At 41.9% G+C, this 25,290-nt stretch overlaps 1 protein-coding gene across 10 annotated transcripts in view; it reads right to left on the bottom strand.

Moving 5' to 3' along the window:
- DYNC1I1 (dynein cytoplasmic 1 intermediate chain 1) overlaps window positions 1–25,290 on the bottom strand; it is a 186,022-nt gene that overhangs the window by 17,280 nt on the left and 143,452 nt on the right. For all 10 annotated transcript variants that reach the window (XM_053946048.1, XM_053946031.1, XM_053946057.1 and 7 more), the window contains 4 exons: window positions 23,586–23,719; window positions 20,975–21,119; window positions 7,233–7,373; window positions 946–1,071 (listed from right to left, as the gene is read on the bottom strand). In XM_053946048.1, the coding sequence (XP_053802023.1) occupies window positions 946–1,071; window positions 7,233–7,373; window positions 20,975–21,119; window positions 23,586–23,719 (546 nt within the window). The remainder of the gene's footprint in view (window positions 1–945; window positions 1,072–7,232; window positions 7,374–20,974; window positions 21,120–23,585; window positions 23,720–25,290) is intronic.

Here is a 25,290-nt window from a genome sequence, read left to right as displayed (position 1 = left end):
TTTGTGAGGAAGGGCAACTCCTGCACTAGCGAATGAAATCCAAAAGATGAGTCATGCACAAGCGATTTTGCTATGGGCCATAAAATCACTTTATGAGAGTTACAGATAATTCTGTATGCATTCTATAATGTTTTCCTACTGTGTAGAGATGGGTATCTCAGTATCCTATCACAGATAATGATAGAAAACAAATTCTCTACATAAAATCTGATTGCTCAGAGATTCACCCTTACCTGTTCCAAGGGATTGTAATGCCGATGGAACACTTTTATACTGCATTCATCAGCAAAGAGTTAGATTCATCACTGCCAGACACACTGCAGTTTAGATGCTTGTTATAAGATGTAGCAGGGTGAATTGAGAGCAGCCTTAGACACAGAATATGCATCCTACTATAGTCTATCACACATGCCCCTACTATCCTTCAAAATGACACCTCTCATTTCCTGCTGTTAGTACTTTTGCACATATTCGGACATATGAAGCAGTATCAAAAGAACAGATGCATTCTATGCATGTCAGGCTGACAAAAACTTACAGCAATAAGCCAGTCATAAAATAAAAGACACTGGAGTATAAAAGATGAACCCTTAGGACCAATTTTAGAACAGCACTGCCTCTTTTTGCACCTCAATTTTTTTTTTATGTTCTTTTAACTTTTTCCAAATGTACCCACAGGATCATTATTAAAAACAGCTTGAAAAACACTGTAAGCTTTCAAAAGAGACTTCTCTCATAAGACTTCAACAAGTTAACTCTTTTGCAAGGTAGCCTGACGATTAACACACTGTTGGCAACCAAAATGCAATGAGGACTCCACTGAAAGAGTAAGACAGATTTCTCTCTTAAACTTGGATGTGGCAGTCTCCAGGAGTTGAGCTTAAAAATAAAACACAAAACCCAAACAAAACAAACAAACCACAAAAGAATCCCAACAGAAGATACCTCTCCAACATCATAGACCCATATGCGGCCTTCTGAATCACCAACTGCTACCTCCTTCCCAGCCTGGGCCCAGCGGACACGGTTGAGGGCAGACGCTCCTTCTATGGTGACACTGGCTGTGGGAACCTGTTGAAACAATAAGAACAAGAGGGACAATAAAATCACACTGCTTACAAACCCAGGGGTTAGTTTTGAATGTCCTGGATGAGTCAAAGTCCCTCAGCATTGCGGGGAAGAAGCAAACAACTCTCATTGGGGCGAGAAAAGGTTTCATTGTTTCTTTGATGATGTGCTAAAAAGGGAGAAGAGTAACAGATTGCTTGGAATGAACAGTAAAGGGCAATAAATGAAACCATGTTTTCCCTCCCTGTCAGCCCTGGAAACATGCAAAACCAAGTATTTTTTTCTCAAAAGTCACTAACACGACTAAGAACCAACTGAGAGCAGGATTTGGCTTGAGTCCTGGCCTGGCTTCTGACTCAAGCCCAGATAACTTGACAGTCAGCAGACACATCTCTGTATTCATGCTGACACATCCTTTGAATCCATACTCACCTCTGTGGCTAGATGCAGAGGTTGAAACTTAGGTATTCTATCAGAAAAGTCCTGAGCTAATCACTTTTGAGTGAGGACATGGCAGAAGTGAGAACAGCTGAGCTGACATTTTGGAACTCCTACAATATATTTCCACAATTTTCTTTTACATCCCCAGGACATTATTTTTGCTTTAAATGGATGCTGTCTAATTCCTAAACCCCCTCCCTGCCCCATGTCAACCAACTTAACAGGTGATCCACAAGAACACAAAGATTCTGGTTAATGCGTGGGATGAATAAAGCAATGAACATGATCTCAAGAGAAGTATTTGTCATCTACACTGGAATGAGGGCATCAAAAGATGCTGCAGGAGGAAGGAACTGTGTGGGTGTTTGTCCCAGATAGGTGGATCACTCCGTTGATTTAGGTCACCTCATATGACAAATGACAGTAACCTGCAAGCCTACTAATGCTCCACCCAGCTGCCTTTAATAGGAGAGAACCTGCCTGAGCAAGGAGCCTGTAGCTTGGCATAACAGTCTTCCAAACAAGGCTTTTTAGTTTCAGTGCCTTTTAGGTCAAGGCAAATGGGATATGATAGCTGCAAAACAACTCCTCAGCTGCATCCATCTAGTGGGAAAAGGTTTCAGTAACATCGCAAGATAACAAAGGAGTGACCCAGGATCTATAAATGGGCATAGAATGGAGAGCAGTCCAGGTTAAAAAAAGGTAGCTGGACAAGAATCGGAGTCCCAGCTACTCTGAGAGGAGTGACAGGTACTCCTGTCCTCACTGGCAGTACAGTGCAGCAGGAGGAGGAAGAAAGCAGCTTGAAGGTCATACTAAACCCTGGTCTGAACATTGACAAACCGGCAAGATTAACAAAACCAGTACTTTGCTGACTTCATCTCAGATCTCTGACTGTGAGAACCGAGACAGGTCTAAAGATCCTGGAGAAAAATAATTTTAAAATTAACATTGTACAACTCCTATGCCGGTCTCCTCCTCTCAGCCCTAATGCCTTCATTGTGTCACACCAGATGAGTGACAGCAGGAAGCCAAACCTCTGCAGACTTGCTGAGACTCTTGTTGCAGCCACAGCCCGTGCACTGCCATGCCAGCAGCTGGACAAGGACCGGGAAGCCGGGCTGCTTCCCTTGGCTCTCCCCCTGGAGGCTCCCTGCTCCCCACCACCAACCCTGACAATCCAACTGGCACCTCAAGTGCAAGAATTCTGCTACAGCTAAAGCATCACCTCGGCAAAGGACTTCACAGTAGTGTCCTGAGCCCCACAAGAGAAATGAAGGAGGATTTTGTTTGCAGAATGATGAATGATGTAGACATAATGCTGGATACCAATCAGAAAGCAGATACCATCCTCCCCCCCTTTAGGAAGTCATTCAAATGCAAATAACTACTGGGCTCATCTCCCCATTGTGCAAGGCCTAGGTCCCATCCAAGGCAGTATTACCCAAAAAAGCTGGCATGCACTAACTCCTTGTCCCGTGTCTGTTACCTAAGAAGAGTCAATGGCCTTAAGCTGACATGGAGTCGTTGATCCATTTTAAAAACCACAGTAGAAAACAAGCAAGTTTTAGTGCTGTGATCACAGATTTCTGAGAAAAAAAAAATCCAAAGTTAATTTCTTAACATTTGGGAATGTGTTTTTTCAAACAGCTAAATGCCACATTGTAGAGGACTAAGCCACTAACCAGCTACATTTCTCAGAAAACTGCAGATCACGGATATATGTTTCATGTAGAAATATACAGTGTATATTTAAGGCATTGAATTTTCACAAAATCTTTCAGGAGGCTGTAATACATAACTCTAGAGCTGGGGTTTGGTTTAGGTTTTTGTTTTTAGGGATTTATTTTTTTTTGTTGTTAATACAGCATTCTTTTCAGTGTTCCACATAAAAATAAGCATGAATGCTGCAGACACAAGACACAGCCCAGACTTTTTTCAAAACCCAATGGTTTTGAAAACTCCTGTTACTAATCCACAAAGCTATCCAACAGAATAAAAAGCAATACTGAAACAGTCTTTAAAAATCCAAAGAAAAACCCTTTTCTCCAGTGATACGGAGAGAAATATAGTTAAACCATAGTATCTTAAAATAGATTTGTCTGCTCTCAGTAGTGATAGTTTAAATTACACATGCCTGTTTTAGATTTCAAGGTAAGAGTTTATTTATAATGGTAGCATTATGTTTTGAAATCACATTTGGAATACCTTATAAATTCTCTGAAGTTGGTGCTTGTCAGATTTTAAACAATTTTGAAATGAAATTTTAACAGATAGCAGATTAAGAAAGATGCAGTTAGAAAAACCTGCATGATAAGAATATAGCTTTTTATTATTATTTTTGTTGCCTATTTAGTATCAAAACCTGCTTGCAAATACATCTGCTACCTGTTTCTAGATATAGACACCATCCTCACCCTTTAAAAGCTAAGGTATAGCATGCAAAAAACCTGAGAAACATCGGAACAGGATATAACAGAACAAATAAGCAACTTTTAAAGTCAGTTTCGTATCAGATCATACATAAATAAGACTCATCAAGCACCAAGAGATCTTCTCCAATCTTGATCAAAAATAAATGTTATGGATACATTGATAATAAATCAGCATTTGCTATCCTGAAGCTTTTTGCAAACCTCACTACACTGATCCATAAAAATAATATTCAGTTTGCAAAAGAACAATGGAGTGAGTAAGGATTTTTTTCTTTTCGACTTTTTTAATATGCATTTATCAGATATAAAATGAAATATGATGATTTTCCTTGCGGTTACAAAAATAATTTCTGATATGCAGAAATATACACCAATAGCCTTGCAACTTTGCAATGAGATTTTGAAAATAATTATTACACTGATTAAATCCTTGGTACAGTCCAATGATCTAAGTTATTTGGTCAGAAAACATCTAGCTCCCAGGAAAAATGTTTTCAATAAATACCGAGAGCAACATGAGTGGAAACTCTGCTGCGATTCAAAAATTTGAAGGTAGCATATTGTAACTAAACCCAGGTGCTTTCTTAATTGATTTTCAAAATGATACCTAAATATTAATGCGGCTTGTTTCCCAAATTAAACAAAGCCAGGACTCATTAATAACAATCACATTTAGTTCTTACACAGAGATTTTTATCAATAGCTAGCAGTTAAACACAGTAATAGACTTGTCATTGTCTACTGTCTTCACAAATACTTTGACATCACATATCTGACATCTAAAAGTAATAACGATCTAAAAAATAGGTGTTTCAAGATCTCTTATTACAAAGGCAGAAGTGCTGACAAGGAGTTTTTCTTAGCAAATAGCTGTGCAGACTTAAACAGCATAATCAATTACAGAAATCTGGAAAATTATTAGCTAATTATGACCTACCAGACAGAGGGTAAAAGCAAACAACGATCACTTTCAGTTACGATGCTCAGAACTGTTTGCACTTCTCTCTTTCAGAGATACTTTTGTTGCTTCTCCTGCGTAACAAAACTTCACATCTATTCAGAATCTGCCAGTTTATCATTTATATTGATTTTTAAATTTGTTTCATCACTACTCAGTAAGTAAAGCAAACTATATTTCTGTGTCCAGAGACCCAAATTTGATTTTCATAAAAATACAAAGCTTGGATACCATGGAAATAATTCCAGTCTGATCCTTACATGAGAGCTGATTTTGACCTCTCAGAACGGAAATAATTTGTGAAATCAGGGGGTGGCCTTGCATGCAGAATAAAAGCAGGATGAAGCTTGAAATTAATTTTTTTTTTATGTTCCTTTATATTTATATGTAAACACACTGAAAGCAGCAGCGGTTTGCTATGTACAGCTTTATTATTGATGGGAATGGGATCAAGCAGTCCAGGCTAATTTTTTGGAAAGAAATTATGGTCTCCTTGAGTAAAATGGCAAAACATCAGTTGATTTCAATTTCAGCCCTGGTACTTGGGGGGAAAGGGTTTTTTTTTTCCTCAAAATGCTGGGTTTTATGCTCTGTGTTTAAGCCTGCATTAATGAGAACACCTGAAGGATATGTCCCTCCCTTCCCAAAATAAATTCTTAGGAGACTCCTCCTGAATATCCTCCAGCTGTATGTGCTCTAATTAAAAAGGCTGCACTGCTTCCTGCTCAGAGCACTTCAAAAGGCCTCACTGCTCCCCTTGACAGTGCAGTGCCCGGTGCTGGTTCCTCTTACCTGTCCATGCTTATTTATGGCAAGCAGCACTCACTGGAAGCCATAAACTGTGCCCATATTTTACTCTGACTGAAATGCATAGCAGGTTTATGTGAAAGGTGTATTAATGATCCAACTAATCTTAAAAAAAAATTAATTAAAAATAGGGTGTAAGGAGAAAAATACTGCTGCTTGCTCTTCCATCTTCTCTTTTTGGGATGTAAAAATAAACTCGCCAGCTAATATGTGGCCTTCTATTTTTTTTATAGTCTGTTCTTAGTTTTACATTGCATTAAGTAAAAACAAGGAAGACTTAGTGTGCGGAAAAATACTTCAATTTTTGTGCTCAAAACTGATTACTGGCCATCTAAGATTGACCTCAGGTGATGATAGGTTTTCTGAAAATCATTTTAGGGTGAAACTCAAATCCAGAAAAAAACAGTATCAATTTAAGCCTCCAGTGTTTTTAAAAATTTGAACTAATAAGAGGAGAAATCTGAGGTTTGGCACATTTAGAAAGATACTTTTCTAAGAAAACACAGTGTTTATCAGTTTCAATCTTTGCTAAAAGTGCTCCGATTAATCCTTTCTCACCAGTGAAATTCAAAGGCGAGACCTTTCCTTTCCAATGGTCCCCACTATTTAGCTAATAGCGGTGAAAAGAAAAGGTAGTTATTTGCATTTTTACCTTTAAGTTCCACAGTAAAGTTTAAACACAAAAAAGGGTGAGGGTGTAAAGCCCCGAGATACCCTGTGCGTAAAAGACTGAAGCAGGGTACCCAGCGACTCAAAGGTAGGATGTGAGGGGAGATGCAGGGGCACACGCTTGGTTTCTGATCCACTGGAGACACTGGCACGGGGCTTCCAAGTTACAGTCCCCAGAGAATGTGGCGCAGAGGATAATAAATTCAGAGGGTGAGGAAGTCTCGCAGTCCAACACGCGCCCGGTCCCCGCTGGCAATGGCGGCGTGGCCGGGCTGCCAAGATGTGACCCCCTGGGTTTGGGCCGGAATCGCAAACCCGGCTCTCGGAGAGACAGAAACGGGGCGAGGGGATAAAAAAAAAAAAAAAAAGAAAAACAACAAAACCTGCAGAACGGGCGCGGTTTAAAAGTACACCTTAAAATAACAGAGGGGAAGGAGCCTCCTCCCCGAGCCGGCACCGCGGCATTTAATTGCGTTGGCTTTCTGCCGGGGGTGCCGGAGTCGGCCCTCCCGCCCCTGGCAGGTACCGAGCGCACCAGCCCTGCCGCAGGGGAGGCAGCGAGGGAGGCGGGAGGGAGGGAAGGAGGGACGGCAGGCGGGAGAGGGGGACGGGCGGGCGCCCCCGGCAGCGGGACCTGCCCTCCCTTACCCTCCCCTCCCCGCCGCGCCCCGGGGCGCGGGCGGCGGCCGACGCCGGGTTGTCCCCGCCCCGAGGGAGCGCGGCGCCCCTTGGAGCCCCGGCGGGGAGGATGGCGAGGGGTGCCCGGCAGTGCCGGCTCTCACAGGGTTAAGGTCTCGCCCGGCGCCCCGCTGCCCGCCCGCCCGCGCCTTCCCACCGCCGCCGAGCCGCCTCACCTCGGTGTCGTTATTCAGGTTCCACAGATCCAGGCGCCCCATCCCGTCCACGCAGGCGAAGAGCGCGGGATGCACTGGCGACCACATGACATCGTAGACATAGTCGGCATTGTCTTCAAAGGAGTAGAGCGGCTTGTTGTGCTGTAAAAGCAGAGAGCGGCATGAAGACTTCGTGGCGCTAGTGCTGCCTGGGGCTGTCTGGCGAGTCTAATTAAAAACTTTGCACATTTACAAAGTGTCATAAAACTTCCCCAGATGAAAGGTCCTCCGTGAAGGGCGGGACTGCGCTTTAATGGGGCAACAACTGTCCGGTGGGATAAATGAGATGCCCGGTGTGAGGGGTGTGGGACGCGCGGAGGACGGGGCGGGGAGAGCGCCCGCTCCCGCTCCCGGCCGGCACCCCGGCGGCGGGAGGGGGTGCGGGGGGCGGTGCGGGAGGCAGCGGGCACGGACCACCGCTCTCGCCCGAGCCCGGCGCGCCGGCGGAGGCTCCGATAAGGATCGTGAGAGCGGCGGGAGCAGCGCGGCGCCTCCGCGGCCCCCCGCGCACCGCGGGCGGCGCCTGACACCTAGCGGCGGGCAGCGGCAGCGCACCCGCCCCGCGGCCTCGGGCTCCCCGCGCCCGGCGCGCTCCGGAGGGAGGGAGGGAGGGAGGCAGCTCCGGAGGGAGGGAAGGCTGTCATCTGCAGCAGGCGGGGAGTCGGAGGGAAGTTAGGAAGTACACCAGGAATAAAGTGTAATTGTCCCTCATGAATTATTCATCGCATCTGGCTTGTCTTTAATTTTTGCATAATGGCTTCGCTAATCCCCGATCAATTAATGGAAAATGAAATTTGAATGATAATGAAAACTCCAGAGATGAAAGAAATTAAGTATTCTTATGGCTTATGACAGAAATCTAAACAATGGGACTTCTCCGAGGGTCTCCCTGAGTGCCTCCCTCTTCCTGCCGTTCCCTGCCGCCTCCCTGGCGAGCGCGGCCCGGCGGGACGGGCGCCCGCTGTCCCCCGCGGTCTCCCGGCTCCGGGAAATGCAGCATCACTGAGCGAGCTGCGTAAGTGTCCAGGTCGCACACGTAGAGCATCTCGGTTAGGTCCCTCTGGAATGCACCCTCGTGCATTTTACAAAGGAAACATTGTCCGAAGTGCCTCATGGCGTAGCCATGCATTATTTTTTCCAAAAAGTGGAGTGACCAATTGCAATTATTATATAGCTTTCCTCTCGTATATTATTAATTTAAAGTGATAATGCAGTCGGTTTGACGTCTATTTACAGACGGGTCCTTGCTAGTTTTGGTTTTGGTCCTCTTGCACCCCATGTTGCTTGGATGGATTTTGGGGCTGGAAGCACTGAAGGGTCAGCACATGGGACAGGTGTGTGTCCATCTCTATGCTGCCATGTCTCTGAGTATTGGTGTGGTGTGTTGCTGTTGCAGCACTGTATTGTAAACAGTTCTGTAATATTTCTGGCCACCACAGGTATCATAAAAATTACTGGAAGTATTCAGAGATTTAATTACATTACTCTGTCATTTGAAAACATACTGAAAATACATAGGGGAAAATACATACCTTCCAGAGGCTGGGTTTTCCACTGCTTGAATTAATGAAAGATGCTTTGATTACAGGACCGGGTCTCAAATTTTCGTAACTGGCCTAATGGTTTTTGTCCATTTCTTAAGACTAGAAAACATTTTGTGTAACAATGAAATGAAATAAGAGCTTGACCTTATTACCTCGAATTTGTACAATATTTTAATTTCTTTTCCTGGGCTGGAGTTTTGCAAAAGAAAATTTAAAAATTACAAAAAATATTTTCGTTCCTGAAGAAAGTCTTTTTGTCCAAACATGTGTCTGCTTACTGTATTATCAGTGGAGTTACTTATATGTGTTAATGGAATTACTTAGCCTGTGCTAAGCTTTTCCAGGGTTTAGGGCCAAATGAACACCAAACTTTTGAAGAGGCAGAGGTATTTATTGGGAAATTTCAAAGTGAATCTTCACAACTGTGAGCTAGGAAATAGTATTTAGAAAGAGCTACATGGATTCCCAATGCTGCACTGTGGATTTTCACTGAAAACATCTATTAGATTCAGATATATCAAGTGTATAAATCCTGGTGGGCATTGAAGATAGTAATATGCCAAAATAAAAAGAAATCTGGTCAACTGCTAGATGGATGGTATTTTTCTTATTCTTATATATGGGAAAAGTGTTGCACATATAGCACTTAATGTCATGGGAGAAGTAACAAAATTCCACAGAAGTTAAGGGCCTATTAAGACATCAGTCAATCCAGGGCACATTTCAATCAGCATTTCCTTTTTGTCAGCATATCAAAACTTGTTTTGATCTTGGGTGTGGCACTTTTTAAATGTTTTTTTTTTAGTTCTGTTACATTATTTTCCACTTCATGCCTAAAGACCAAGGCATTAAAAGGAAGGGTCAGGAGATCTGGTGCTAGTCTATAACTTGCTGTACACATGTTGTGTAGTCTCTGGGAAATAGCTTTAGCTGACGTGCCTCTGCTTCCCTGTTATCAAAATAAAAACACTTTCAAGGTGCTGGGATTTGAGGTGAAAAGCCTCAAATGCCAAAAATTAAATGCCTTTACCATAACAGTGGAAATATTCAGTCAGTTAGAAAGTCAGAGGGAAAGTGTAGACAACAGGAATAATATGGCTTTTGAGAAAGATCTCAGACATGCAAGGAATGACACACAAATTAATGGAGCAGAATAGGGTGTGGAGCACTGCAAAGAAATAAGAAATTGCAGGATTATGAGCAGCCCAACCAAAAGGCAAGATGAGCTGCTGTGTGGTTGGGAAATCAAGGAGAAATCATATGGCAGAAATCACGCAGTGGCAGTGGAGCTGAGTTACACCTTCATACTGCCCCCAATATCACTGTCCTCCCAGCTTGACAAGCTGCCAGTGAAAAAAGAGAAAGTATTTCCCATACTGTCTTGTCTTCTTGCACTGTTTAACCGGAGAAGAACACAACAACTGCATATGGTCCATCTTGCTTCATGTCCTGTCTCCAATACTAACAGTGACTGGCCTTTTTAAAAGTTGACATTTCATCCTGGTCTGAGAGCAGTGATGTCAGTTTCATTGTATAGACTCCATTTCTGAGTTTAGGTGTGCGTATAAATGTTCACAAGACTTCCTTACTGTAAGCCTGCTTCTTTACAATGGGCCCAGGCCTGCAGATCTTGTACTGCAACAATCTATGAGTAAGAACCTCTACCGACTGCTTCTAGAAAATATTGAAATGTGGAACCATGTAAAGGTCACTTTAAAGCAGTTTTAAATTACCAAAACTTCAGACCTACACAATCCATAACTAACATATGGCTGCTATTATTATAAAACAACTGAAATTTAAACTTGATGAGCTTTCATTCTTAAATATGAACCCACTCTGTTAGTCTATAGAACAGAAGAAAAAGTTTAAAGCAGTGTCTTCAGAAAAACTTGGGCCAAATCTACTTATTACTGTAAAAGAAGAATGTAGGGTGAATATACGGCCCTAAAAATCAATGGAGTTTTGCCATTGATTCCAAAAGGACATGCTTTGAGTGTTTAGTGGAAAAAGCAAAAAGTCAATTCCAAGATATGTGGGTTTTTTTCTCATTTATTTAAATATGTTATCAATCATTTATCCTCAGTGTTTGTATAGAGGCATTGTTTAAGAGGACAATGAAGAGTGAACATTTTATATACCCGTTGGCTGTCTAGGAAGTAAGACTTGTCTATGAAATAAGAAGCTCATCTAAATAAATTCTACACATTTATATAAAAGAGGGGTTTTTTACACATATAAATTTGTCCAGTCTATTCCACTTATTTGCATAGAATTTTCTTTAATCCATGAGGTGCCACACATGAAGTAGCTAATTATCTATATAAAGGAATGTATACATATACACAGGTTTTAACTAGCATCTGACTTCTAAAAAGCCATGGAAAAAACTATTGGCTTTGCCCATTTCATGAAACGAGCATTTTTTGCATGTTGCCACAATTTCTGTGGTGCCAGCTCCACTTAAAGGTACTTTCCTAGACTGTACCTTCAGCAGCACAGATGTGACACCACACACTCTGCTGTCTCCACTTCTTTCTTTCTACTCAATTGTCTTCCATTCTAAAGGTCATAAGCCAAACACCATGCTTCTGGCTCTCACCATATTCACAACAGCCATCAGTATTGTGCAGTACTTGCAGGTTGATTCAAGCTGATTTTGTTTCTCTAGGTGTGCAACAAATACGACAGATTCATTAGCCCTTGGCATAGAAACTTTCTGAACAAGCTAATGCCATTTGTTTAGGCTCAAGCTCAGGCTTTCAGGCATTTGGAAAGAGCAGAGCCAGAGTGGTCCTGAGCAGTGTCTGTTCCTCTGTTTGGCCCTTGAACAAACCAGGGAACAGGAGCTGGGAATGAAATGATCTTTACAGACCCTTCAACCCAAACCAGTCTATGATTCTATGAACTTGGTCCCTGTGAGATGAAGTATTCTATAGATAGTCTTTATTGATTAAAAAAAAACCCACACAACATGCAAAATGGTTTCAAAGAAAGACATTTCTTTCAGCAGAGATAACACATAGGGAAGGTACAGTCTTCTGTCTTTCTTTAAAGTGAGTGCTACACTGTCACACTGACTAGATGATGTGAAAGAAACTGGGACAGGGAACAGCTTGTGGAACTTCTGCTCAGGCTAGGATCTGAGCTTGTCCAGTGTTTTATAGAACCAGTCTTCTCCATCTTGAAAGAGACCTCAGTATTTTGCTGAATCCAGGCTCATTGTTTCCCTTCTGATGGTGCCACTTCACCAGGCCAACTCAAAACATGCAGAAAGCATAGCAGAAACTAAAAGCTGCTGGGAATATTGAGTCAAATACTCATCAAATTGGCTCTACTCTGGTCTTGACCTTTCCCCCTTCAATGGTGTCCTTGGGACACGAGCTATTAGCTGTTTAGGGTTACTTCTCCATACCTCTTATGGTGAGGAGTTCAGTCCTCTGCTCTGTATAAGTCTCTACTGCTCTTGTAAGCCTTCATGTTCTCTGTTCGTATGGAGTCAAAGAGGCCCTGGTTTTCATTCGGACTGACTGATCTCCACAGGAATTTTGCCAGTTCTGGACTATCATGTTTCTCCCAAATCTGTTTTCTAATAATTACAGTGATCTAGGATTATCCAATAGCTCCTGCTTGGATGCTATACTTGTGGGCCTTGACTTAATTCAGTTTATGCTCATTTTTAAAAGTTACAGCATTCCCAGGAATTGTTATTTGATGTCATAAATCAGAGGCAGTAGTTACAGGTACATCCCTGATGGCTCAGCAAAGCCTGTCTGCATTCTCCACAAAGGGTATCATTATCCTACAGACCCCAGTCCTATGCAACTCACAACTTGTAGCCTGCTCCACCTTTTCCAGGACTAGCCAGACCTTCAAAGGATGGTAATGGGAAAGCAACAGGGTCATGTTCAGCTTTAGCCACCCAATGTCACTGGCAAACTGAGGTACCCTGAACTGAGTCACAAAGTCCTTTACCTGCCTTAAAATTCCTTCTGGCTGTCAGTTTCAGTGCCGGAATGCAGATCCACTGGCATTCGAAGAACATTTCACTGGGCTATGACCTATCTGTATGTTGTGTCACCTCACTGTCAGGTAACTACTAGGTCGCTGAATCAAGTCTAAACTGACTTGATTGGCAAGATAATACGCTTAAGTTTTAGATTCAGTAGCAATAGGGGGAAAAAAATTAGTGTAGAAATGATCCCTACACTCTTCACAACCCTTTTGTTTAAGTGCTGTAGTGTTGTTACACTGATTGGGCTTTGGCATTCTAAAAGTTGCAGACAGACAAAGCAGAAAACTGTTCACTTTTAGGAATTATTGTTCTTGTAGAGATGCTGAAACTGTTGCCTTTCTTAATTGTCAGTAATAAAAGAAAGTCCAATATTTTTGCATAAACATGTGGGAATTATTATGGATAGAGTAGGGGACAAGGGGTAAGACTGAAAGGAAAGGGGCTATGAGAGCAGACCAAGTCTGGAGATAACCTGATGATTACATATTTGTGGTTTCCTTCAAAGTCAAAGCGCCACAAGTGAGTATAAAAGTAGGAAGCAAAGGAAAAAAGGCTCAGTGATTGGCACAGGCGGTTTTAATGAGAACTGATCTTAATGTCTAATACTATGGTATGAAGAAAAAATAAAAGAACTTGGAAAGTCAGACAGCACTTGTCTTTTAAGAGCATCAGAAATTCAAAGGATAGAGCTTTTGAAATCTGTGGATATAGCCTGGAAGCTAGTTTTACTGACAGGTAAACTCCTTATGTGGTTAATCCTTCTTAACTCTTTAAGTACTCAGCAGAGGTGCAACACATTCTGGCTGTGCTGCTCTACTTCCAAAGCTCTCTTCTACCATGCCTTTCCATCTACCCAATGGAAAAAGATCTTTTTGTTTTCTAAAGAAAAAAAAAAAAACAAACAAACAGAAAGATGGCATGTTTCTTTACCACTGCATATTAGCTGAGGAACTATTTTCAATGAGTTTGATATAAATGCGCATTACTTGATGCCTATGTAAATTTAAATTATTTAAATTATTTGCTTGCAATGGACGAACTTTAAAAACGTCAGAATGTATGTAAGGCAGACTGGCTTACAGTGTTTCCCAACTCACTTTTATCCCTAGTTCCTGCTGGCCAGGCTGGTGTATTATTGTTTCTGTGTTTTAGATCATCCAGTTTAATTCCTAATCTGGAGCCCCTCTTAGTCCACAATTACAAGAATTGTGCCTATGGGTTTCCACTCTGTGAGGTTTAATATTCTCTGCTTCATTCACCCACATCAAACTGGAGGCAAGTGCAGACAGCAACACTGGAAAAGCCTATACAGGTATCTGCCATTTGTTCTGTATTTCCTCAGACTGCTGACTTCATTGCAAAATGCTAATCGAGTTTTCCACCTTTTATCTAAAACACGCTGTAAGCAGGGCAATGCTTTTTCCTAAACTACTTATGCATTTGTGTCATAAGACTTACTTAAAAATACTATTGTTTTCTTTTGGAATTTCTACCTACTTCTAAAAATGGCTCAATTTCTTTTAAGAAGCTCAAAACACTATAGAAAGTCCTACTGTCCTTGCCTAGCAAACTGATTCATGGTTTCTGTAGTTCATACTCCTGCCTTTATATTACTGTATTCCTGGATTATTTTTCAGAGAAGCTCTTGAAGGACTTGCTGAAAATTATAAGCAAGGCATGTTGATGGAAGAATCACCAAATCCTGGTCAGAGGAAACACAGAGTGAAACACTGAAGGGCAGATTTGGTCTTCTACCTTCAGTTGTCACTCCCTGTTTATATCCCACATATGGATGGGACAAGGAAGCAGAGCTGGAGAGTGACTGAGATGATTTGGGAGAAGCTGGACCGGTGCTTTCCTGTCACGCAGGAGAGGCAATGGCACGCACGGAGGTCCTGCACGTACCTCTTCTGGGGTCAGTGGCACTGTCTCCCTGCTTCAGGCCTCAAGTTGTTAAAGAGAGGTAGTTTAGCTCAAATTGCAAGGCGAGGAGAGGAGTGGGATAACGTATCTGCGGATTGGTTGGGTCCCACCCCTGTGATTCTGACAGGAACATTCAGTATGAGGCCCCTGAAAATTCAATTTTTCTTTTTAATGGAAAACACTGCTTCATCGCAGGGTACCTGGCCCAGCCTTGCGTGTGTACTCAGCGATTGCCAGGCTTTCAGGTGACCCTGCTGCTGCAGTTCAGCTGCCAGGAAGCTGGAGCACAAGGAGCACTGCAGGATGGCTGACACAGCCTGATGTTACAGCCCTGTCTGCTAAACAGTCAAGATTAGTATTTGTAGCTGCTGCCACCAGGATGCCCGCAGAGCTTTCATGGGTCAGCAAGCAATGATTTTGAGGCTAATTATTATTGAAGATGACTTCATCTTGTAGGACTTTGAACACAGTTCCTTTTCTTTTTTATTGATAACAAAAGTCTCTCACGTGGCAGAGAAAGGATGGCTGCCTGAAGCAGGTGGGAGAAAATTTCCATTAGGGAAGAAGTCCTGGGCTCTATATACTGATAATTGTCCTGAAATGCTTCACTATTCCATGCGAGCTTGATCCTCCAGTGTAATTCTGCAACAGAACTGTCAGTGGGAGGTTTGCATTTTGATTTCAGAGAAAAAAGGAATGATGACTTTGTTTTGCACAGATTATATAAGCTCCTGAAATCCAATTCTGCTTTCCATGTGCAAATAGAGCTTTCACTGCTACAGCTGGATTTATATTAGGGTTTTCTGAAATACAGTTTAGCCCACTGAGTTTTTAAAACTCAGTATTTTAGATGTTTTATTTGTGTGTGTGCCATTGTTCACTAAATATATCACAAAGAAGCACCATGTTTCATGTCAGTAAATTAAGTATGTTGGCCAGCTGATGAATATTTTCCTAACACTTATCAAATATGGCTACACAGGCAACTGAAATCATGAGAAGTATTTCAAGTGAAGAACTTGGGACTCATTTCAAGCCACCTGACTTGACTTTGGTTTTGCTCTTTAAAATTACCTAGAAAATACCTTTTTTTTTAATAGTTGGATGAGAGCCAGACCTCTGGCTCCAGAGGTAAAGGGCAAAACCTAAAAAAATCTTGTCTGAACAGGCAACTCCACCCTCTTCCCCAAGTCAGCTTGGCCTTCTGACAGAAAGTGTGCTCTGAAGCAAATTCATTCATTGCCTTGTTTTTGGATCAAACTCAAAATTCTGAACTCACACCACAGAGAGACCATTTCCATGAAATCCCAGCATGCTATTTTATCACTCTTTGTCATTCTCTATAATCAAATAAAATTAACATTTGGACAGTGATTAATCAAATTAATCATTTTAATTGCTTTTATCAAAGAGAAAAGAAGGAGCTTTGTGTGGTAATGCATCAATGAGGGAGACCATTCTAGTCAGGTATCCAAAATAAGAGGAGTGAAATTGTCCCTTGAGATAGACATTTGAGCCCCACCAAAATCAGTCAGAGGGAGGAATAGTAAAGGATTCCACAAGACTCTGGCTGCAAATCAAGGTGCATATGTATATGTGCATGTGGTATGGGATAAAGAGGCTGATTCCTTCCTGGTAGTGGTTCGGGAGAAGACAGGGTAAGAAGACAGACTTGGGAGCTCAAAAGTGCTGACATGTCTGCCAATTCAGATATGGCCTGAGGCTGCCCAGATGCAAGAAAGCCACCAAAAGCTACAGCAACTGATCCTCTGCCAGACTTGGGCTCCTGCATAGACAGTGGTGGGCAGGAATGGTGGGCAGGAAGAGATGTCTAATGTATGCTGTACGGTTATTTCTTTCCAGTGGCTGCATAAGAAACCAAAGTGTGAAAGCTCTACATAATAAAAGATCCAGGATGATCCAACTTCATATGAAGAATCATCTAAAATGCCTTACATGATTATATGAGAAGATATGGGCCAAAGGTGACCATAAAGTAGTGCTCTGGTTCATTCTGCAACACCCTTTGCTATTACAGTAAATTTGGTCTATTAAGTGGATCTGATCAGATCCCATCAGCAAGGCTTCTGGGGAAGGGCAGAGGTACCTGTCTATAGGAACACCACCACCACTACCACCACCACATGCTTCTTTGCATTTTTCTAGAGGTAGGCTTCAGCTGGACCTTGGAGGAGATGGTGTTCAACTCTAGGCCAAATGAAAACCAGTGGAGTCTGAAGTTACATGCTGATGGAAGGTATGACAGGTAATTTGCTCCAAGAGACAGAAGGACTGGGTCATACCCAGGTTGTTGACAAGCACAGGGGCATAAGATATTCAAGGTACAGAGATGTATGTGAAGGCACATAGCATAGAAATGAGAATGTTTGCTGTTTAAAATGTGGTTTCTCAAAAAAGCTCAACAGACTGGAACAGCACAGCATACCAGAAGAGAAGAGCAGCATGTGAAGAGCATAAGAAAAAGAAAGACAAAGGAGAGGGATGAGGAAGACGCTACCATTGATGCACGTACTAGTAAAGCAAAACTGAGCATAGACACACAACGGGTAGCCTGTCACTGAGGGCACACATGACCTCTGGCTCCATTAGACCCTGCTACTGGTTATGTGGTGGCCCTACTACCAGTCTGCTCAGCTCTGAGCCTCCTTCTGATTTTGGCATTACTACCACTACTTAAACATTAGGCAGAGGGAGACAAGCACGGATGGGGATACAGCAATGTTGTTACAGTTATTCCAATCTCTGCCCATTTGAGCATGACTTAGGCATAGGTATAAGAGGAGAAAACTAGTCATTAGCACCTCTCCTCAGTGGAAGGCTAAGAGCTAAAGAAGGCATGTGAAGGATGAAAAAGCTAACAGAATCCAGCTCTCTGTTCAGACCCTTATTAACACCCTTAGCAGCAAACAAGCCATTTCCTAGGCTTTAGATGAAACCAGCTTATGTTTTGCTATGTTTTAACAATTCCAAGACAGCTTCCATCTCTTGACACAATATCAAAAAATTTGCTCTCCAAACAGCAATTGCTGTAATAATAACAATACTTACATTTCATTATTTAACCTCATGCTATTCATTCATGAGGATTAGTGTTTAATTAATTAACAACACTTAGCATTTCCACTTAGCACTTTACCTCTTCAAAGCATCATACCAACATTACTTAATTAAGGGCAGAGCTCCACAGACACTTCACATCGGGACTTCCCTTTGAAAGCTCTGCATCTAAGACTTGCTCACATGGTGTAGCGTGAATTCAAGCTGAAAGCCCTGTTAACTTCATCAGGAACCAGGTAATGCCGTGGTTATCAAGTAACTATCTTTGCAAATTCTGTTTCTTTTCCTGTTGCTTCTGGTTGCTTGCCATTCACACAGGGATCTAATTTTTGGCTAATGTGATGGATGATAAAATGAACCTTGTGCTAGTGTTATCTACAAAACGCTCATTCATCCGCTAGTGAAAATCTTATTCGCAGTCACCTGGTTGAACTGCCTTTAGCTAGAAAATGTGTTAACCACAAAAACATTATAAAATGTAAAGCGAGAGTTTTTAAGGGAGATGGTGCTTTCAATCCATCAGTCAAATGCCTGCTATGAAAGTGCCTTTCTTGTAAGCACCCCAGGATACTACACAACATCAATAGACAATATAAACACAAAGCTTTTATGGTTCACTTTACAATTGGACATTGACTCTGAACCTGTGAAACAGAAAGGAATTGAATTTCATGACCAAAGAGGATAATGTGCACAGGATTAAGTAGACAACGCTGGTAGAAGCAGGAAAGCAATATGGCTTTGGATGCTGATAGGGAGATTAAATTTACAAATAAGAAACTAAAGGAATAAACCAATTCTGACTAAAATCTTGTTAGCTAGCAGAAGCACTTAATACTTTATATCAATCCACTATTTTTTTTTCAGAGCCCACTGATTGACTGAGCCTAGACTATGAGAACTGAACAAAGAGAGCCTTAAATATGTAGTAGCTGCAGCCAAGAAAATTATTCAGACAATATGGAAATAAACTTCTGATGCAGTTGAATGGGGAGAAAAAGAAAACATTCATCACAATTCAAGAACTTGTCTAGTGTCTCAGAGAATGTTTTCACAGGGCAGTGGCTGGCAGGGCAGCAGCCAGGGGCTGCTGCTCAAACCTGCTCCAGAAGAGAGTGAGTGATCCAAAACAGCCAAGTAGCTTCCAGCTCTGAGCTGTGCTGTGGTGTGTCACATGCACATCACAGCTCGCCCAGCTCAGTCAAACAGCTTTTTCAGGAAGCCTCTCTTGCCAGATAAGCCACAGCTTGATAGATATCAGAAATTTAAATTGTTTGGTTCTTTGAAAACTGATTTTCTTGAACAAAATCAGACCCACCATTCCATTCTGGCACTAAAATATTCCACAAGGAGATAACTGTGTATTACTATCTGCAGCGTCTTTGTGCCCAAAATGTGCTGTGTTAGTGTTACTAGTAACTTCTAAAATCCCAAGAGTTTAAAATAAAAATCAGGCTTTATTATCCCTTAATGCAATTTCATTTAAGCTGCAGATGAATGAGACCCTTATTGCCATATTCAGCCTCAAGCTGACAGCTAAATACCAATCCAAGACTTTGCTGTACATGTGTGATTGGAATTCAATACTTGCCTCTCATCTTCCCTGCACTCCCCACAAATTCTTCGCCCCTTACGCAACTTCAGCGTTCTCTTGCTCCCAAGGGAAGTCACCACTACCCAGGACTCCCTTGTGTCACACACCAAATGGCCTATCTAGCCCCAGTGAGCCAACATCTAAGTTGTCCATCCCTTGGCTATCCTGCAGCCTTTTCAGAAGTTTACCACCTAGGCATCATCCCAGACCCATTCCAGCCTGCCCATGTCCACTCCTCTGGATTACTTTTGCATTGGTTCAGGCTGGGTCTGGTGATGTATATAGTTACATGTGAATTAGGTAAATCATGCACCTTTCTCATTATGAGTTTCCTGAAGTGTAATGCTCAAGACAAAACCAACAGCTGTGGTCATTGCTGATTAGGAAAAGATACCTGTTAATTAGCACACACATTGGATCAGGCCATTAACAAAAGCATTGGGAAGCTGCTATGGAAGCTGATTCAAGTTACCATCTAGGTAACTGCTTCTTTTTCCAGCACAAGGCTGTCACGTGAGCCCTTCTGATCACTTTCATATTTACATTTGCTGTACATCTGTTCTAGCATCTCCAAGCCCTGATGTCTTGGAGGAACACATGCTGAGATACTTCCTGACTGTGGTTAGCTTCCAGTATGGGAACTCTGCCGGGTGCAGCTCAAGATGTGAACCAAATGCAGACATAAAACCAACTTGGTTAAGGCAAGAACCTGACATTTGGAAGGCAGTTCTCTACTCTGGTGTATAAAAAAAAATAAATTTAGATTACTAAATCTAAATAATCTAAAATAAATTTAGATTATAATTAGGATTTTATATCTCATTGTCCTATTTCACTCAGCCTGTACGATAAATCAGGTTATTCTGTTTAGTCTGTCCCATGGAGTGTTGGGGTTTCAAAGTTTCACAGGACTGTGCCATTTCTCCTGTTCTGCTGCTCTCTCTGAAAGAAGTCATGGACAGACAGACACAGAGTAGTCAGCAACAGATCCCTGGTGTTCATGAATGTAAGTTCCAGCATGTACTTCCTCCCTGCTTCCAGTGTCTAATGTCATTGGGACATTTTATACCTTTTGGCTATCACAGCCTCCTCCAGCAGTGAATTTCACAAGTGATATTGATTGCACTAAGTTGTACATGCACTTCTCCTGTTGCTTCATCAGAGGAAAGTGTTCCTGCTCCTGCACCACCACAGTGCATAGTATTAGCCTTGCAATTTAGCCTGCACAGGGAGTGCTGAATGGATTGTTTGATGGCTGGGAATACAAGACATCCTCATCTCCTTGCCTTGTGAAACTGCTCAGTGCTAGGGTTAATACTGAAATGAAGGCCCGCTAAAGGGCAAGGTATGCTCCAGGGCAAATATGATTGGGAGTTACTACACTAGCTATATATTTTACTTACAATTCTATCACTATGCTCATTCCAACCATAGCCTTTCATTTAATTGGTTCTTAGGACTTGATAGACAGTATTAAAATATTTATATTTCTGACAACAGCATTTTCACAAGTAGAATTACTTGTCCCAGCCCAGCTTGGATTTTTTACCTTTGTGGTCCACAATTTCACTGTCCAGTCAAACGATGATGTGACGAAGAGATGGGAAAAGTCTATTGGACCCACTGCCATATGACAATTGATTCCTGTGACAGGTCCTTGGTGGCCTTCAAAAATTTCACCAATGCCAGCTTTACTGCAGGAAGAAGAAGGATTTACATTCAGAGAGTGATTTACCACCTAGGGCTTTAACATAACTTTTCTTTATTGTTAAGGTCCTGCTTACTTTTAAAGTTCTATTTAACCTGCCAATCTCTCTCCTTCTGCTAAGGACTTTGACTGCAGAGGTTTACTCCAGTGGGCAAAATTAATGCTCAGAATCGAGCACAGGGAGAATTTCTCTTACTTCTGAAGACTTATGTTACTGACTTCTACATACACTGTCTAGTCCTGTAGATTGAAATAACATTTCTGTATAATTATAAAATTCTGAATTGTAATTATACTATAGCTTATGCCTCTGAGTAAGCCATTATCACAAGGAATAACCATTAAAATAAAAATGCAGATATGTTAATGACTTATCATGGGCAATTCTTTTTCTCTTAAATATCTAAGATAACTTTTCACAGCAGTCAATCAAGTCACTAGGAAGTAAATGCTTTTTCACAAAAAGTGAAGAAACTGATCCTGTGATCAGGTATCATACAGTCATTACTTTGAACAAGGGGTGATGTGTGTTTCATCAGCCAGAGGCTGGAATAACTATTAGGAAGGAAAAGTACAACGCTGTGTAAGAGACAATGTGCACAGTTTTCTTCTTCCTGGAAGCAAATGATGCCCAATCAGTTGTCAGTGCTGTCTCACAGTGTACACAGAAAAGGGAATAAAGAAATTACCCTTTTAGCTAGATTATAGAAAAATTGCAAGTGGAAGAATATACATTAAAAATAGCCACAGCTCTGATGAGCCTGTCAGCCCTGTGCCAGTGGGAGTACAGTGTACTGAAAGGAGATATGGAGCTGTGCCAGAGGAAACTGGTCCCTCATCCAGCTGGTGCAGTGTCCCCTCACCTCTCCTGTGTGGACAGTGTGGCCTCATTTATGTTCCCCTGCCAGACCTCGCAGCATGTGCTGGAGCAGGGGGCTGAGTCTTGCTGTGCTGGATACAAAGGACACCTCTTATTTTATCCCAGCTATCTGCCATGTAGTCAGTGGGGTAAGCGGAGTTCTGGAGCACTGAGAATATCCTGGGTGTCTGCTGTGCTTTGACACACCTTTTTCCAGAATGACATATGGCTCTTCACTGTGCTGGGATGAAGGACACAGGAGCATCTGGAAGTAAACCAGGGATGATAGCAAAAAGCTCCAGGAAAGACAGGCAGGAGCAGAAGAGCTTTTGTCAATGGTCAGTAGAAGGGCTCTAAAAAGGCGTGCTAAAAAGAGGATCTGGCACCTTCTTCCTCTTGTGAGGAACAAACCAGGCAATTCTGAAAGTTCAGAAGTGAGAAATGCCCTTGGGCATGCTTCATTCATCCAAGCAGCCCAAGACTCATTCAAACCATGAGCTGCCACACAGCCTATCAGTATATGCCTAAATAGACACAATTTTGCAACAGTGTCAGTGGTCAGGCTAAAATAAAAATATTTTAAAATAAAAAAAAACATTGAACAAAACATATGTAAAATAGTGTTTATAAAACATTTGGGATGTGTAGAAGCCTTGCAGTCTTAAACCACTGTATCAATGTCTTTTTGGTCAACATAAACTCAGAATAAGATAAAATATGAATTCAGAGAACATTGCGTACCACTGGCGGGGATGAGCTCCAAGTCTGTCAGTGGAAAACCAGGCTTTTGTTCTTTACAAAAGCCTTTCAAGTTTCCCAGAGATAAAACTACTACTGGAAGCTAATATAGAACACTAGCATCCTGCAGGTTTGCAGGGTGCCAAACAAGGAACTTGCAGTATCAAACTACAGCCTGGGTTATATTATGTGTGACCACAGTGTGAGAGAGCACAGGATTCTCTAGAACCCATGTGGCACACTGTGACTGCATGTGTGTTATTAAAGGAACCAGGCCCATGGTGGCTTTTCTCTGATTTATCCCTGTGGAGACTGAAGATGGAGTTGAGAATGGTAAAAAATAAAACAGATTACCATCTGATATTGGTTTAGGCTGGATTATCCTGCAACAGAAGTGTGTCCTAGGGCTTCATTTGACCTGTGCAGACATAGACACCTGCATCTCAGCTAGGTGTATAAACCTGTACACAGCTGTGTTAACCTCCATCTCATCTCATCTCATCTCATCTCATCTCATCTCATCTCATCTCATCTCATCTCATCTCATCAGTGAGAAAGAGGCATTTCTGAGGGTCCAGCCATCTTCCCTCCAGGCACACGACTGAAAAAGGTAAAGGAAGTCAACCTAAGAGTAACCATTACTCCCCACCAGCTACACAGGGAGCCTGGGGTAACTGCCCCAGTATAACAGGCTGTAGCAAAGATGCTTGAAGTCGGAGAGCTCCTGTGCTAGTCACAGGAACAGTACAGACATTGTTAATCCATGAGAAGAAAACATTGAACACTCCACACACACTTGGCAATCTCTCATCGACACAGGTACATGTTTTATAAGTACAAAATGCTGAACTTCACCTTCCATGACGACAGGCTGTGTAGACTGTTCCCTCTTCACTGCCCACGACAAAGTTATTGACATCTCCGGTTGGGAAAGCCATTCCTGTGACCGCCACTGGTTTGGACTTATTGTATACCAGCTCCATGCTCTCCTACCAAAACAGGTTTTGTTATTATGCTGGGATCCTCCTTTTATTAGTCTGGGTTGGGTTTTTTTAAAACTGAGACTTAATATATGCTACCCCATGTAATATTTCTAAATATTTAGAAATATTACATGGGGTAGCAGGAGAGGAAGATGAAATCATTTGACCTCATCACAGGACTTTGATTTCTACAGAAGATGTTGTAAGAAGATGCAGTGTCACAAACCAGGATGTGCCTGCCATCTCCAGTGCTGTCTGTCACACATATGAGACTGGAAGGAAGGCACAGGTCTTTTCTGCATCATCTTAAATCAGCCAGAGATGACAGCTGAGAATTTAAAATCTAATGGTGCAGAAACTAAAGATAATACCTTAATGGTTACATTTGCCAGCCTCAGGCTTTAATAAATCATGCAATACCCTTCTATTTACATTCTGGAAATCAGTTGTCAGGAAGCACTTGCAATATCGCGTGCATGTGAGGCATTTATTTCACTGTGTCATTTGTCCCTTTGCAGAACAAAATAAAAAAAGTTTGGGTCCTGTCACTACCACCATTCAAAGCATTGCTTTTCAGGGATTTTCTGAGGTAACCATAAACACTCCCTCTAGACTCCACCATCAAGCTACAGACCAGCAGGAATGTCTTCTGTTTTCATTTGGTAGCTATATTTTAAAGTAAATCAGCATGGCCATTTTTGCAATTGGAAATAAAACAACTGTGCAAGTTTGTGGCTGTTGCAAGATGTGTACGCTTTGAGCAGATTTTGCACAACTTTTTAGTTTTTCAGCCTAAATGGTGTAGCCCAAGAATCCACAAAAGGCCTGAATGATTTCACCATTTTCATCTTTAGCTATTTAAGTGGTTATATTCTCTATGTTTAAAAGGCCTATGCTGCTGTTCTTCTAGGGCCAAAGCCTGTACGGTTTTTCTCAAAAGGGCTTTTTTGCTGTAAAGAAAATGGGTATCCCTGTGAAAGGAGAGCGATGCAAACCCACAGAGAAATACTTCTGCTTGGTTTATGCTTTTCTTTGAAATAAATTTGGTTCTATTATAAAGGCAAAACAAGGCATAGAAAATGCATAGGGAGACCACCCCATATTTCTGTAAACATGTGAGTGTGAGAGAGAGAAATTCTGTTAATATGGGAGAGAGACCATGTATTTTTGTTAAAACCTTCTGGGGTGAGATCATCATTTGGTGTCTCTGCAGAGACATGGCCATAGACTGTGGTGGATGCTCTGCTCCCAGCGCCCACACCATGACTGTACACAAGTGCTCTGGAGCTGTGTCTTTGGAAAGTTTCAGACTGACATGCATCAGCAACACTTTACTCCTCCCAGTTTAAAGCTATAGCATGCAGCTTGACGTCAAGTGCTGTGCCTCTCTTTTCTAGATCACCATGAGCCATGTGCCAAACTTCAGTGTTTGGGCTGTGTTCCCATCCTTGTTGAGAGCCAGATTTGGAGCAGGGAAATTCCATTTGAGTGATGAGATACTGGAACTCAGATGTTCACAGATCTGTGCTTCAGATTTCAGTAAATTAAATTTACTAAAGTTTCATTTTAGTAAATTT

The sequence above is a fragment of the Vidua chalybeata genome, chromosome 1 (genome assembly GCF_026979565.1).
Source record: "Vidua chalybeata isolate OUT-0048 chromosome 1, bVidCha1 merged haplotype, whole genome shotgun sequence".
Taxonomy (NCBI): Eukaryota; Metazoa; Chordata; class Aves; order Passeriformes; family Viduidae; genus Vidua; species Vidua chalybeata.
The sequence above is the reverse complement of the archived record's forward strand: the minus strand, read 5'-3'. Positions and strand labels throughout refer to the sequence as shown.